This window comes from Chionomys nivalis, chromosome X, assembly GCF_950005125.1.
Source record: "Chionomys nivalis chromosome X, mChiNiv1.1, whole genome shotgun sequence".
NCBI lineage: Eukaryota > Metazoa > Chordata > Mammalia > Rodentia > Cricetidae > Chionomys > Chionomys nivalis.
Window position 1 is genome coordinate 2,478,529 of NC_080112.1, and position 16,446 is coordinate 2,494,974.

At 50.4% G+C, this 16,446-nt stretch overlaps 1 protein-coding gene and 1 pseudogene across 1 annotated transcript; one reads left to right on the forward strand and one right to left on the reverse strand.

The window, feature by feature from the left end:
- The first annotated feature begins 5,779 nt into the window (after nucleotides 1-5,779).
- On the forward strand, nucleotides 5,780-5,955 carry LOC130868718 (small nucleolar RNA SNORA70; annotated as a pseudogene).
- Nucleotides 5,956-7,822: 1,867 nt separating this feature from the next.
- LOC130868034 (X-linked lymphocyte-regulated protein 5C-like) lies at nucleotides 7,823-15,878 on the reverse strand. The gene is made up of 8 exons (XM_057760265.1): nucleotides 15,753-15,878; nucleotides 15,184-15,253; nucleotides 14,269-14,303; nucleotides 13,050-13,167; nucleotides 12,194-12,293; nucleotides 10,782-10,880; nucleotides 8,317-8,421; nucleotides 7,823-8,223 (listed from the first exon to the last, which is right to left on the reverse strand). The coding sequence occupies exons 1-8, from the start codon at nucleotides 15,856-15,858 to the stop codon at nucleotides 8,149-8,151; spliced, it is 708 nt and encodes a 235-aa protein (XP_057616248.1). The 5' UTR covers nucleotides 15,859-15,878; the 3' UTR covers nucleotides 7,823-8,148.
- Nucleotides 15,879-16,446: the final 568 nt, after the last annotated feature.

Here is a 16,446-nt window from a genome sequence, read left to right on the forward strand (position 1 = left end):
GATGGTAATCTAAATGGCTCTTATGGCCCGGGGCTCCCTATGCTCCACAACCAGGACCAGAGATACCCAAGGGTCTAATTGACTCTTACATACTTTTTACAGTCAGCGGCTCCTATTCCAATTGAACCTATTCCAGGTTAGATTCTGAATATTACATGGCAGATTACAACCATATAATATTTCAGTTAGAGAGGGATATGACACTCTCTTGTGACTTTACAGGTATGAAGAGATTCTAAAAATATACATGCAGACAAATGTCCCATAGAAGCAAAGTTAAACTGCAATAAAAATGAAGAAAATAAACTGGTGCCTACGGAGATGGTTTTAAATGTCTGTACCCTAAAGATGTACTGAATCCATGGTCCAATCTCAGGGCACTTGCAGCACGAATGTGGCACTGGGCATCATCTGCACACGAAAGGGCAAAGTTGACTTCTTACTGCTGACCTGGGCATTTGCATTTTTTTTTTTCCGGGAAGCATCACTTAGATTTCTCTACTAACAGGGCCATGCCACTGTTGATGAGCATGTCCAACTGGCACAGAAGGGAGGTTAATGACAGGTGTTAGTTGCCCTCTGACACAGACATTCGGCCTGTGTCCAAACATCTCCACTCCTGCATCATTTCCCTGCAGTCCTACTTCTGTGGAGGAGCAAAGAACACAGCTCTGGTCTGGTCTGTATCCTCTGCAAGGACATGTGCTGTACTCCTCTTCTTATGGTTCACACAGTGCAGCGTGACAGATGTGGTGTCATTGCACAAGACTGACTTTCACCTGTGTGCCCAAACACCCCAGACCCCGGGCACCCACCTTCATGACTAATTGCTTCTCTATTGCTTGTGAGCTGTAAAATTCACCAACTCACACCGATTGCCTGAGATGTCACTCACCTTTGGATAGTATAGAAGAAAAACACACACACACAGAGAGGGGGGGGGGAGGCAGGGAGGATGAGAGAGGGAGGCATGGAGGATGAGAGAGGGAGGCAGGGAGGGAGGGAGGGAGGGAGGGAGGGGGGAGTCTCTGCAGCTACCTTTAACCCACAAACCTATGAACACCTAATTTTTGATAAAGGAGCTAAAAGTATACAATAGAAAAAAGAGAGCATCTTTAACAAATGGTGCTGGCAAAACTGGATGTCAGCCTGTAGAAGAATGAAAATAGATCCATATCTATCACCATGCACAAAACTCAAGTCCGAATGGATTAAAGACCTCAATATCAGTCCGAACACACTGAACCTGATAGAAGAGAAAGTGGGAAGTACTCTACAACACATGGGCACAGGAGACCACTTCCTACGTATAACCCCAGCAGCACAGACATTAAGGGCATCACTGAATAAACGGGACCTCCTGAGCCTGAGAAGCTTCTGTAAAGGAAAGGACACTGTCATTAAGACAAAAAGGCAACCCACTGACTGGGAGAAGATCTTCACCAACCCCTCAACAGACAAAGATACTTCTATTTTTATAGGCATGAGGGTCTCACGCAGATAAAGGCCACCTTCCAGAGGATACAGTTAGGTTTGCTGACATAGCACCCATGCGTGGGACTGACCCTTCGTACTAGGAAGGGGGCCGCTAGTTCTTCCTGCCTGCCCGGCAGGCTTAGACCCGAAACAATCACACAGAAGCTGTATTAATTAAATCACTGCTTGGCCCATTAGCTCTAGCTTCTTATTGGCTGACTCTTACATCTCAATTTAACCCATTTGTATTAATCTGTGTATTCCCATGTGGCTGTGGCTTACCGTGTAAAGTTCCCAGCTTCTGTCTCTGGTGGTGGCTCCGTGGCATCTTTTTGACTCCACCCTTCTTTCTCCCAGCATTCAGTTCAGTTTTCCCCACCTAGCTAAGTTCTGCCCTGCCATAGGTCCAAAGCAGTTTCTTTATTCACTAATGGTAATCACAGCACACAGAGGGGACTCCCACACCAGCCCTTCAGGTCTTCTATCAGGCTATCTTAGTTAGGGCTTCTATTGCTGTGATACAGTCCATAACCAAGGCGACAGCAGAGAAGAAAGGGTTTATTAGGGGCTTATGCTTCCAGAGTGGTAGGGTCCTTAATGGCAGGGAATGCAGGTGGCACACAGGGCAACTCCAGCTGGAAGCTGGAGCTGAGGGCTCCCATCTCAAACTGCAACCCAGGAAGTCAAGTGAAAAAGGAGGCTTTTGAAACCTAAAGGCCACCCCCCCCAACCCCAGCGACATACTTCCTTCCCTCAGCAAGGCCTCATCTCCTTAGCCTCTCCAAACAGCCACCAGCCACCATTGGATTTCAGAGAGGAAGGAAACTAAAGGCAGGAAGGAGACTAGAGTCTGACATCAACAGATAAGCCTGACTGTGTTTAACCCAAGGACAGGGACTCTCCACCGGATCTATCAATCCCTGCTAAGTCACAATGTAAAGAACCCGGTCTGGGTGACCAGTTTGGGGACGACAATCTATTTCCTCTACCCCTCTGCCGGCCAGCCAACATTGAAAGTAGGCCATTCGACAGAGCAAAATGTTACCCACTTACGCTACTTCACAGTCACGCTAGCTATTGTTGTTCGCGGTGTCCTGCACGTCCTGCCCGTGTGCAAGGGTTAATCCAAAGGAGCAGAGCAAGTAGTTCCCATGTTGTTGGTTATGTTAGTTCCGGGTCTGGGAAGATAGGGAAATATCCCACAAGGGAAGCGAACGAGAATAATCACAAGACAAATTAAGACGACCAGACTCTCGAGGCTTCCTGGAATTCCAGGGGAAGACTATCCTCCCTCCAAGGTGGGAGATGCCCAAAGACACTCCAAGTCAAAGGTCTAAATTCCACAGGTGGTTCCCTATCCTCTCCGTCCCCAATTCCGTCCAGAAGCTTCTGAAAGCGAACAGTCAGACCTCAGGTAGAATCTCTCAGGGGTCCCTCCTGGACCCCTAACCCAGTCTAGGGATCGAGACAAAAGTGTGCGATATTCAATAAGCGTATCATTACACAAATGAAGTATGGACATACGTATGTCCTCGGTTGGTCGGTTCCTATCTGTCCTTGGGGTATGTAGATGAAGCATACTTTGGACATATTTTTAATTGGCCAGTTCTAGGCTATCCTCGAGGCAATGCTCTCCCATATGCTATTGTCTCCTACTAGATGGCCCTTGTCACATATGAAATGTTTTAGCCTAGCCTAAACAGCGTGGTGGAAAGCAATTAGGTCAGTCTGACCGGTTTTTCATTTCTCTCATTACCCGCAAAACCGCAGCACGGCATCCCCCAATATCCGGTCACCCACCTAGCCATTATCACCCCAGTGCCTTTCCCCTCAGAAAGAGGACGTATGGAACCAGTCCCTCTCCTCCCCAAGATTACTTCTCTCTGATTGGCTGGGAGAGGGTGTTCCAGCAGGTGGGTATTCGCAGGATGGGCCTAGCACATGCCCACGTGAGTGGCGGGCTTAGCAGGCATAGAGGTGAGCACAGCAGGCTCATGCCTGAGCCATGCCCGAGAGATGCCTCAGAGGCGTGCCTGCATGAGGCAGACCAGGAGAATGTGTGCTCACGAGGGAGGCTGTCCGGCACATAGATGCATGCAAGAAGCAGGGACCAACAGGGCCCATGTATTAGATTCGAGGAGGCTTTCCAGGGCATGTCTCCCCCCATAAGGGCCCTTGTCATCGTGAGGCTTGATTCATGGCCGCAATGCCTTCAGCCGCATTAGGGCTATGGTAGTCAGAAGGGGATGCACCTCCATAGTCTCAGATATCTCAATTCTTGTTCCCGAGTTGGTGTTGCTTTTGGGGAGACTCAGGCAGGGTGGCCTTGTGGGCAGAGGTGTGTCACTGGAGGTGGGCTTTGAGAGTGTAAAGCAGTGGTTCTCAACCTTCCTAATGCTGCAACCCTTTAATACAGTCCCTCGCGTTGTGGTGACCCCAAGCAAAACATCGTTTTCATTGCTAATGCATAACGCTAATTTTGTTACTGTTATGAACAGAAATGGAAATATCTGCATTTTCCGACGGCCTCGGGGGACCCCTGTGAGAGGATCATTTGACACCCCACCCCCGAGGGTATGCAGCCCTCAGGTTGCAATCCACGGGTTTAAAGACTCTCAAAAGGTGCCATGTCGAGTTTGCTCTCTCTAGTCCTGGCACCAACGTGAATGCCTGAAGGGACTCTGGCTAGCTTGGAATTGGTGTGTATGGCTCTGGCAGGCTTTGCCCTTCTCTCCCATTCCCTCTGCCTTGCTAAAGACGGTTAGATTACATTCCTTAAGCTAGCCACCAAGGTCCGTTCCCTCATGTGGTCACTTCCTCTTCCTGAGGTTGACTACCAAAGTCCAGCAATCCGAAGCCCCCTTAAGCTTCACCTAATGAACATGGCCAAGTAAACTTAAACACCTCATCTCAACACACGCATAAGAGAGAATCCGGTATAAGTCAGGGTTGTCTAGGTGAATAGAACCAATAGAGAAATGTACACACACAGACACACACACACACACACACACAGAGACACACACAGAGACACAGATACACACACACACACAGACACACACACACACACACATTCACGGGGTGGCTGGAATTCTTTGAATGCCTTACCCAATTGGGTGCTGGATTGTCCACAAATGGCTTTCTGCATGCCAGACAGTGGGATGATTCAGTATCAGCTAAACTGACAAGCTGGAAGCCTCGGCTCAAGGAGAACAAATGATGTAGCTGCAATCCAGGCCTGGAAGCTCCCTGGACTGTAGCTGCTGGGCATCTCCATTAGATGGCTGGAGGCTCTGGAGTCTTGTGGCCATGAGTGATGGTGACGGTACTACATGCTCTAGCTCAGGAAGGATGGAGCTAGGCTGCCCTGGCAGGCTTTCTCTTCTTTAATTCTGCCTGGGCTCCCAGACTACTGCATGGAAAATCCACACCCAGGGAGAGACCTTCCCCTGTTACTCTCCTGGAAATCCGTTCTCTCTGACAATGATGCTGGAACAGACACACCAGAAGTGAGCTTCCCTAATCTTACCCTTGGCATCTGTCAATCCAGCCACGCTGACAACATAGACCAACAAAGACACGCTGCCTTATAGTTAGAGGAGACATTTATAAGCTCAAGGAAGTATCCTGGGTGGCCATCAACACAATACGGCATGAAGAAAATGCTGTGTTACATACAGCATATAGTATCTAACACATACATGACATGACACATTCGCATGAGGGACAACCAAAGGAAAGCCTGTTATCCACAGGCAAATGGATGCCACGGGACATCACATAACAGCAAGAGAGCCACGCCAAGTGTCACATGTTCCCTTTTATCTCATACATGAAAGCCAACCAACCAACCAACCAACCAACCAACCAAACACAATGAAACCCATGGAGCAGAAAGTAGGATAGGCCAGGCTGTGAAGAGGTCTGTGAGATGTAGCATCTGAGAGCAGGGAGAAGGTAGCAGTATGGCGAGGCTGCACATCAGCCATGCACATGTGTACGTGGGACGAAATGGCACCACAGATGTCATTCATTTCTAACACTAATGTTACTGACCATAAAATTAAAGATGGGCAAGGATCATGGCTCAGTGGGTTAAGTTTTCCCATGCAAACATGAGTTCAGATCACCAGCGCCCACGGAAAATCCAGGCACAGCAATACTCTTAAACCCCAGAGCCAGCATGTCTGGCGTGGAGGACAGAGTGCTGGATCCATCCGCAAAGCTCTCTGGCCACTCCGCCTGACAAAATCAGTGAGTTTCATGTCCACTGAGAGACTGTGTCTTAAAAGATAAGGCAAATCTGCAGCCAACTAAGCTGCACGGGAGGTCCCTTTTCTCAGCGGGGCCCGCTGTGCAATGGTTGCCAGCACCTTCTCACTGGGGCCTGGTGTGCAATGGTTGCCAACAGCACACTCGTTTGGAGTGACCTCACCCTGTTGCCTATATGGGCTCCCCGAAGGGACCTTGGAGACAATCTTCTGAAGGCTCTTCGAGCTCTGACCTCAATGTCGCCTCCAATCTAGGCCCCAGACAGGTATACGCTGTGCCCTAGGGAAGCCTCAGGTCACCACGGCCAGGGGTCTCACTGTCCAGGCCATCACGTCCACCTGAATCACGCCTCAGAATAAGGAACGTCGGATGGAGGCCTTACGTAAAGCCAAGTCCAAGCTCTCTGTGCTGCCAGAGGCAAGTGGTGTTATCAAGTCCCTTCCTCCCACTTTCTTGCCCTGGTCCTCCTCACTGAGTTCTTCTTTGTCTGTCTCTCTCTAGACGCACATCTCAAAGAGGTGAGGCTTCACTAAACTGAATGTAGACTGATCTGAAGACACAGTCGCTGAGAAGTGACTCGTTCCTGATGGCCGAGGGGTCTGCTGCATCACCAATCCTGGTCCCATGGGTATTGGCGGGCCCCGCACTCCTGAGGGCTTCTACTGTGGTGCTACCCTTTACCCTACTAAATCATGCTCAGTAATAAATATCACATCCTGTCTGGGAAAAGAGGGGTTACAGACGATATGCAGTGTCAACCTTTGCCCTACACACTCGCACACACGGCAGGGGTGAGGGTGAAACACAAGAGGAGACAGGGAATACTGGGGAGGGAGGGAGGGAGGGAGGGAGGGAGGGAGGGAGGGAGGGAGGGAGGGAGGGAGGGAGGGAGGGATGTGATAGTAAAGGCAATGGGCTAGTAAGATGACTGAACAGGCATGTTCCACCAGGCCTGATTAGTTGGGTCCAATCTCCAGGTCCGACAACTTCAGGACTCACTCCCAAGGTCTAGCCTCTGTCCTACCTGTGTACATGTGCACGCGTGCACTCACACACACACACACACACACACGTAACATTTTTGTAAAAAAAAAAATCCATCAGGTTGGCCTTCAAAGGAAGACTAGAAAAGAATTCACCATGAAAATTTGGGACAAAGAGTGGTAGGCAGAGCCACATGACGGGAAGGACAGGAGAATGTGATCATCCTTCCTCTCTCCCCTCCCAGAAGGCTTTTGTTCTCCATCATAGATTCATTTCTGTAATCTACACAAAGAATAGGCTTAGCTCACAAACTCCGGGTAAAAGGTCAAGCAATTTCAAGTGTGCTGAACAGGGCTGGAGAGATGGCTCCATGGTTGAGAGCTCCAGCTGTGGTTCCAGAAGACTGGGATTCAGCTAGTCACCGCCCACTTTGGGTAGCTCACAACCCCCTGTAACTCAAGCCCTAGGGGAACTGAGCCTAACGTCTGACCTTCCTGGTACCGACACACACTCGGAATATGCTCACAAAGACTCAACAAGTACACACCCAGGAAAGTAAGTGTCAAATGTACTGAACACAGATTCTCGGGATTCCTTCAAAAGATACAGCACAGGACAAGAGTACGAGAGTACGAGAATGACACAAGAGTCAAACACACACGCACGCACGCACAGGCACACGCAGAACTACGTGAGTAAAATTAAACTCTGAAGAGAGCACTAGAAAATGCTCGTGGAAACACCCACCTAAAATACTGCAGCTGTAAGTGCCTATGCACACACTCACAGGTAAAATATTTTTGACCAAAGGGAAGGGCAGGGATCTTCCAGCCAGTGTTGAATAATGCCAGAAGTGAGTCTGGATGTCTTTGGGAAATGCCAGAGCCCCACTGCAAGCTCTAAGCCAACACGTGAAGATCTGGCTCTGCCTCGGGAACCGTGTTAACAGTTTAGCGCTTCTGAGCAGGAAACTACGGGTTGTGCTCTACTGTACGTCTGAGTGAGCAGGTGGGGCTGGCTTTCCTGTAAAGGCCCATCTGCAATGCAGTTGGCTCTGTGACCTCATGAATGAATGAAAGCAAGCACGGAAAGGCGGACCCCACCGTTGTTTATTTCTTCCTGAAATAAGCAAGGTAACATTCACTTTGGGCAGCTGACAGAGAACCAAAGCAGCCTGTCGTAAAATCAAATGACATTTGCTTCCTGAATGTAACTGGCCCTGCTGGGGAGAATGTCAGGGTCAGGAGGGTCCACACTTAAATGTTGCTACTCACAGAACTGTTGGGGTTCACTTCATGGTCAACAGAGTCTCAGTCTCATTTCTAACCGACAAAGGAAAGAGAAAGGAGCTGCAGGGACTACTACTAACACCCTCTGGGCACGGCTATTGCTCCCTGTGCCTCCTCCAGGTGAGCTTCAGAAGGTTTCTTCACAGCTGTCAAGGACCAGGGACTGAAGGTACGTTTCAACAACCGACACATCCTGCTCTTGCTGTGGGAAAACGGAGAGTTAGGGGATCATTATTCCACCTCTGCCCTTAGGAAGCCATCCCGAGGCACACAGCATTACAGACCCACGACTTACACTTTCCATGATAACTCTGTCCTGCGCCTTGGAGATTTCCTTCTTCACTTCACTTTCTTCGCCACCAATGAAAGCTTTGCCATGTTCATGCAAGTCCTTGGCTTTCTGAAACGAACGAACGAACGAACAAATCTCCACTCGAGTCTGGCTTGACACCTCACCTCATGTAATTTTAAAAGAACCGACTTTGCATATCCAAAGGATGCTTGATAGGAATTCAGAGTAAGAACAGTGGCTACTTCGGCACATCTAAAGAGTTACTCCACTTCAGGAAACGTTCCAGTCGCCCATTTTAAGGTGGTATCATTGTGGGACAAGAACAGCAAAGGGACTTCTCTGGAAAATGGGTGGAGAGATGTTAAAAGGTCACGGGGGGCAGACCTGGGAGGTGAGGCATGGGCCCAGAGGAAGGAGCCATTTGCCATGCCCGTAGAATGTGATTTTCACCGAAGTACACACAGTGTGCAATCCCACGACCCTTCGGTCTAAGGAAAGCTCAAGCCAGGACTCAAATCCCTCTGTTCTCTCAGAGGACACTGCAGGGGTGGACACAGAGGAGAAAGAAGTGTGTCGCCCTCTGTCCAGAAAGGGCAAAACGCCTGTCCAGTCCCTGCCCTATTCCCAGGGTCCAGAGCAGCTTAGGAACTGATGACCTGCACACTAGCTGAACACGGGTATGGAAGGGGAGCTTGCTGGGCTGGCGGCTGAAAAGGACACAGATGGCGACTGCAAGCAGTAAAAACATTAGGGAAGATAGCGCACATGGTGCTTTCTGGGCACAAAACAGAACCAAAGCATGGGCAGGCGATGGGAGTCACTTCAGGGGAAGCTGGTACTCTGGGAGGGAAGGCGGAGAGACAGAAGCAAGCAGCCAGTGAAGCTTTCAAGAAGGTGTGTGTGTGTGTGTGTGTGTGTGTGTGGTAGGGTGTGTTGTGCAGAGGACACAGGAAACAGAGAGAACCAAGCAAGAAGGCCACTGGGAAATCTGGGAGAGGGAAAGGCCGTGTTTCAGGACAACAGTCCCTCAGGGGCAGAACTGAGGACTAGGAAAGGAGGGAAGCCTGGGTGGAAAAGCAGAGGGAGAGCGAGAGAGGCAGAAGAAGCACAGGGCAGAAGGGACCACCTGGGAAGCCAGAGAAACCCAGTCACAAGGCTCCCTCTGAGCTACTGCTGCTGCTCACACTGAGCACTCACAGTTAGAAGTGAGCCTTTCTGCGTGGCTCTTCCAACAGGCTCCCAGGCAGTATTCAGCTGCATGAGAGCCGCATTGTTCCCTTTCTTAAGCTCTTCCTAAAGGCCTAGATGTATGTAGGTGGCTCTCAAGGTCTTGAATACTAACTTATATTTCTGCTTGCATGGGGGTGCAGGAGAGTGTGCATGTACGCGTGTTTGAGTATGGCGACCAGAGGTCGTAAAAAAAAAAAAAATCAAAGTGATTTCCTTCACGTGTACATGTCTGCAAGCATAAGTGTGCACTCGGGAATACCTGCGCCTTCCAGAACCCCTCACCACATCAAGTTTTGAGGCAGGGTCTCTCACGAAACACGAGGCTTTACAGTTTGACTGTTCTGGTGGTCCCACAAGCCCCAGGGATCCTTTTGTCTCTCTCTACCCTCACCACTCTGGGCTTATAGGCACATTCCTGGAGTACACGGGGCTGCTAGGAATATTCACTAGGGTACCAACAGGGGTACTCACACTTGCTCAGAGAAGACAGACCTAGCTTCTCGCCAGCATCCTGAAAACATTCAATTTACTATGACACATGGAGCACTTTAGATAGGGCATCTGAGTCGGGTCTGAGGAGAGATCTTTCACAGAGCATTTTAATGAGAGCATCAAAAAGAATTCCCATTGAAGGGCTGCTTCAGTCCCTGGATATACAGAGGTCACTTAGGACCTGGAGCTTCAGCAAGGGTAGAACTGCCAGCTCGCAGTTCAAAGAGGACTAACCCTCTACCAGTTTTTCCATTTCCCACATCTCTTGGGGTAGACGCTGAAACGCATGACTGCCAACACTGGAGAACAATGCTAATGCCGGAAGACTATAAATGTATGAAAGAAAATAAAAGCTACCCTTGCCCATTGTGTATTTCACTGATCTGTCCAATCCAAACAGTCAGAGAAAACCAGAAGGATCCCCAGACGTGCCAATCTCCATCGCAATGTCACCGGAGGTCCATAACTCATCACTGCCATGCGCTGTGATCCTTTCTAAGCAGAGCTCTCATCACCAGCTCCTGTGCTAGAACGCTGCCCCCAACACTGTCATCAGCTTCCCAGGTCAAACAAACCTTAGCATCGCTCCTAGGTGTGGGGAAAATTTTCCCAAGAGAGTGTGATCATGCTCTGCAAAACTAATTACTTCTCCCACAAGCCGAGAAAGGGCCAATCTGTCTTCTCCTTTTATAGACACGTGGCATGGCATAAGGGTGTGTTCTGTTGACAAGTGCAATCTACCAGACCTTCAAAAATGTGTCACATAAATCTTTAGCGTTTCCAATCGTGGTTTCGTGATCCCCTATAGCTTTCTGTAAAATCTTCATCTGCTTCCAAGTTATAAGCTGAAACATAGGAGAATAATGACAAAATGTCAGTACAACTGAACATCCAACCCTGCTGCCAGTCACAGAAATCGCTTCCCGTGATGTTTTGTGTGCTGACATTTCAAGCACGCGTTTGAAGACATGCCCTTCAGTGCCAAAAGCGACATAACAAGGCCTGACCTGTCACAGAGGGAGATAGGCCGTCTAGCCGGTGCAAAAATCCTATAAAATCATTATTCAGTTTGAAATTGACATAAGCCCCACCTCATCTGTGGATTCCCACCTCACTCGCCAAAATTAAGCACAAAACGTTCCTTTGTTTATTCATAAAGTATTTTTAAGACACCGAGGGCACGGACTAGCTTCCAAGGAATCCCTTCTCCCAACCTTCCCCCTCCCACCCTCCCAAAAAATTTCTTCATCAATCAGTCATTCCCCGGAGTGTGACATCATCCCATCAACTGTATTATCGACCTAATAAGAAGGGCAGGGAAGACGAATAGCAAACATAGTGCAGCTCCTGTGGTCAAACATTCCACAGCAACACGTCAAAAGCTGCAACCACTCAATACACAAAGTCTAGAAAGGCGGGGATTCTTCACGGGTCTGCTTTCACCCGCCTAGGAAACTGAGGCAGGGACGTGACTTATTTTCTGAGCTTTCATGACGAGCAAGCAGCAGGACTATGGCTGCATGGCAATCAGCGGGGTCCGGAGAACACGCTCCTCACCGCCAGACTGGAATCTGTCTCCATCTCCCTCAGATTCCAGGCTCTGCTTCCCTAGTTTTGGAAGTCAGCATCTTTGGGAGTACCGCTCTGTCCCCCATCAGGATGAAAGACTCCTCAAAGACAGCACTACTCTGTGTCCACGAACACTTAGCTGCCTCTGAACGCTAAGGCTCCACCTGCTCTGCCACAGCCACAGGGACTGCTCTCACTCTGCCTCCCTCGTCACTGTGTCAGAAGTCTACCTGGGACCGCACCCTCACCCTGTCCTGCACCTTTGGCATCTGCCCTGCGCGGATGGTATAGCTTTCCCTCTGAGCACCCAAGCCCATAGCTTCTCCTGCGCTCTCCAAGCAGTGCCTACTCCGCCTCCCTCCTATGCTGGCTCCTAAGCCATGACCACACCACCCCTCCACAGAAAAAGAAGCAAGCTGGAGAGGACGGCCAGTCTCTCGGGGACACAAGCACCACCCTCCCTGTCTCCCGATGCTCATGTGCCCTCCTGTCCTGTCGGGTCCCTTTCCACGTCGATAGGCAGCATCAAAGCCCTGCCACGTCGGAAACAGACAAGGTGGCTCTATTCCAAGCGAAGAGCGACACTCACAGCGAGGTGTTCTTCTTGCTCCCTTGAACTCTCCACATCGTCCAGCCACCCCTGATGCAGGGACTCAAACATCTGGGAGTGCATGGCGTGAAGCTCTTGCCTGTGAAACACAGTCACAATTACTGAGCACTGTCACGCCGTGTGAGGCTACGGCAAGGACGCACACACTTCACATCTTGAGACAACAGGCAGGCGCAAAAGAGAAAGGGGACATGAATTAAATTGTCTCCTCAGAGGCAGAAATATCACTCTCATCCCAGAAGAACTTGTCTTAATTTGCTACCGGTGTCATCACTTTGTGCGTCTTCCCTCTCGCACAGCGAGGGTGCTCGGAGGCACACGTTTCCCAAGATGGCATTTCCGGCTTAAAATTAGAGTCATCCTCCCTTCCCCTTATGGAGTAACCTAGAGAACCTGAAAGCCCAAGCCTGTGTACTGAGGGCAACATACCCTTCATCTTCTCGGAGTCACACACACAAAGAGTGCACAGAACCATTTCCCCACACGGGGACGACGTTTACCAAAGAGAGCGCCGATGGCACATCCTAAAAGGTACAGTTTTGAGGACCACAGACGCCGGGCCTTCCTCACAGGACATTATCTGTATTGTCATCTGAGAAGTGAGGGACTGTTCTCTTACCAGTCTTGCTGCAGCTAACACACCTGAGCGGCATAAACGAGGGGGGCGGTCCTCCAGCTATGGACAGGACTAGCTCACAGAGAAAAATGCAGTGCTACCTAGGTCCCATTAGCGACTCCACTCAGCACGGTGTCACAATGGCAGGCGGGAGTGACTTTGGAAGGAAGAGCCAAAGCTGTACAGGTTTCCTTTACAGAGGGTCGGTCACAACTTTACCTTGACTTCTGCTGCGCTTTGAAAATACTGTGGAGGTTTGCATTCAGGATTCTGAAAGAGGCATGTATATCCTTTTCAAACTGCTTCCTCTTTGCCAGGAAGGCCCGGGTAATGTCCCCTAGTCGACAAAGGAAATGGTATCACTTTAAATCAAATATCCACAGGAAGGGGAGCTCTTTCATCCCTGACATACCACCTACACCGTAACAGGAAGGAGTATGTACAGATCTGGTGTTCATTTTGTTCTTTGTTCTATTTTTAATTTCTTAAATTTTAGACCGCGTCTTGCGTAGCCCAGGCCGGGCTCAAACCTGAGGGGGAAGCGAGCACGACCTCCAGTTCTGGATTCTCCCGCCTCTACCTCCTCTGTGCTACCAATGCAGAAGTGGGGGCATCGTGCCTTGACGAGTGACCACCACTGACAAACCATTTTCTGGAAACCTCAAAAACCAAGCAGTTCATTTGTACCACAAAGAAGGAATGCTGTCGGGCATCCTTGCTTGCATGAACTGACTCTATACAGCGACAAAGAACTGACGATGTCTCTCTAGTAATGCTGTTTTAGGGTCACCTACACAAGTAATAAAAAAGCTGTCTCAGCTTGAGGGGCGTGTGGTACTCTGACTTGGCTACCGTGGACGACAGACCACAAGCTAGTGTGGCATGCGCGATGTTGATGTTCGCACGCCATCACACTCTTCTTGCCGGGCCACGGCCTGGCTGCCTTCACCATTCCCTGACAGGCTCATGGATGTGTACGGCCTAAATGCTGCTCTCCAAGCCCTTCCTGGGCAGGGGTTCCTGGAGGAGGGCAACTTTGGAAAGCCAGAAAAGTGACTTAATTCAGAAGGTGAAAAACAGCTGCCGAAATGCCACATACCATTCGTGCAGTAAGATAAAAAGCAGAGATCAACCTGCTTGCCCATCATGTCCAGGGCAATGCAGGAAGCAGGACACTCTCCCCCCCCTCCCCGCCTCAGTGACAGCTGCAACATCCCCCTGTTCAGAGCAGCTGGTCAAAAGTTAAGCTAAAGGTAGCCCCTAGACGACAATGGCAATTTACTCTTCCGAAAATTAATAATAATGATGATAAAAATCCATCCCCTGAGCGACAGAACTGTTAACAGACTCCTGTTGACTGGCGACCACGTTCTCACCACGCGTGAGTTGTAGGGTCGGAAAGAAAGCTCCTGGACTAGCAAGACCTGCTCAAACACACCTTTGAAATCCCGGTTCCTCTTCTGAACAGGCTCCCTGTGGAAAATGCACACAAGAATCCTTAACTGAGGACAAACACCCTAACTTCGCTCTGAAGGAAAGGCAGGCGAGGCACGCGATTTCGGAGAGACCAGCGCTCATGTGAGGCAAAGTCGGATTTGCCTCTCCCGGGTCACTGGTTTTATTCCTTTGTTCAGGTTTTCATAGTGAACCAAAGAGCTCACTGCAGATACATATGGGCACACGGTTAAGGGTTACTTACTGGAGCGTGGGTGACTCAAAGTCAGCCATATCCCCGGGAAACCAACCTCAGGCTGGGTGCTGGATGACTCATGAAAACTGCATCCCTGGCCTTCCCAGCCCAACTGCACTCGGCTCCACAAAGAGTCTCCTCTCGGCCAGCAGCGGCTTTGTGTTATGTTGTGACAGCGTAGGGGTTTGTATACTACATGCTTACCGGAGCCCATTCACTGTACAGCACTGACGGGTTTCATGAAGGTGTGCCCAGCCGTCTTTCGTGAACTGCAGCCGTATTCACTCTCCTCCTTCCTCAATGCCCTCCCGCTACTCCTCCTCTATTACCCAGACAGTGTCTCTTCAACCTTCGTGCCACGTGACCATACTCCACCTCCAGAGTCGGCCTCTACTCCTCAAACCTTCCCCTCTATGGGCCATTGCCTGCCTCTCCCCAGTCTCCCTTCTGAGTTGTTCGGGTGATATCATTCTATGGACCTATTTATAATCTGGGATCCTCAAACGAGAGAAAACGGCTGACTGTCGTCTCTGGCGCTGGCTTATTTCACGAAACACCAAACTCTCCGTTTGTAGCCGTCTCCCAGAAAAGGGCAGAAGTTTCTGCACAAAACCACACTGAAACTCCCTCCTGGGTCAGGCCAAAGTTTCTTTAAGACATCACCTGGCCTCCTGCACGTTTGATCCTGAGGAACAGCCGCCCATCTCACTGGTATCAGCCGCCGGATCGTTTGCTGCACCGAGAAGAAAGGAAAAACCTTTGTGAATGAAGTGTGCTGTTCTCACGGTCCCACGTGGGAAACAGCTTCAGTCTGGGGTCCACAGAGTCCATCGCCGAGGGCAGTTTTAAAGTACTCTTCCAGGAACTCATGACCCACCCCAGCCCCACCCAGGTGAAATTCAACTAGGCCTGAGTCTGGGGACAGCAGGCACTTGTGCTTGCACAAGCCTTGCAAGGAAAACCACCGTGGCCCACGGGTTCTTCAGAGGCCTGTTGGCCAAGGCCAACTCCCTTGCACCTCAGCCACGGGGAAGAACATCGGCTGGGGACAGAAACCCAGAGCGTGCTTGAGAATCACTTCTCAGCACGCGAATCCCCACACCCACACCTGGAACTCCGTGGAAAGACCCGGTTAGTACTAGGCCACCCCGGTGCTCCACCCGTCAAGGAGCAGCAGAATGTCCCCCCTCGGTTAGGATCCCCCCACCCATATGCCCCATATCAGTTGTTACCGGGGGTGACTCGACCTGGGTTCTGCAAGTCATCTGATGGGACATTCTGATCAACCCTAGGGCGCTTGGCACTTCTCTCTGTATCTTTCTGCTCCTTGCTTGACATGCCTGGGGCTCTGCGGGGCTGGGGACGACTCCTGAAATGTTGGTGCACACAGACAGTAAAGACACCGAGAAGAAGGTCGTGGTCGCAGTGGAAACAGGGACCCGGACTGCACAGGCTGTGGCCATGAGTCCTGGCACTCTCTGTGCTGCAGCCAAGAGGAGGGAGGAGGATGACACCGATATCCCGCAACATCCAATCACATTCTGTCCCGATTTTCTGTCTGAATGCAGCGCTCTCCACAGCCCTGTAGCCCTGGGTCTCGGCCCTTTCTGATGACTTCTTGCCCCCAGGATAGGACTGCTTGGGCCGGCCCCCAAACCAAGTGGCCCAACACCGGTGTCTCATTAACCCAGACACCAGCCCACTGACGGCCAATGGGGTCACTGGAGCCAAGTCCCTGCACTTCACGCTTGTGTCCTGCTGAACACTCAGCTGAAATCCCTACCCACTCTGAGTCTGCATGTCTCAGAAGCAACACATGGACTCCAACATCCTTGAAGGACCCAATGGAGGCAAATGCAGAGGTTCGCCAATATACCCACCCACAGTGAGTGACACACAGCCTGTAAGCGGGCACGAGGCCCCTGT

What these genes read in the sequence shown, in the direction of transcription:
- LOC130868034 (XM_057760265.1), bottom strand. Translation starts at nt 15,858, where the DNA reads ATGTCAAGCAAGGAGCAGAAAGATACAGAGAGAAGTGCCAAGCGCCCT. An exon ending in CCCAGGTCGAGTCACCCCCG is followed by an intron (nt 15,254 to 15,752) that starts GTAACAACTGAT and finishes TTCTCGGTGCAG; the next exon opens with CAAACGATCCGGCGGCTGAT. An exon ending in TATGTGACACATTTTTGAAG is followed by an intron (nt 8,422 to 10,781) that starts GTCTGGTAGATT and finishes CGTTCGTTTCAG; the next exon opens with AAAGCCAAGGACTTGCATGA.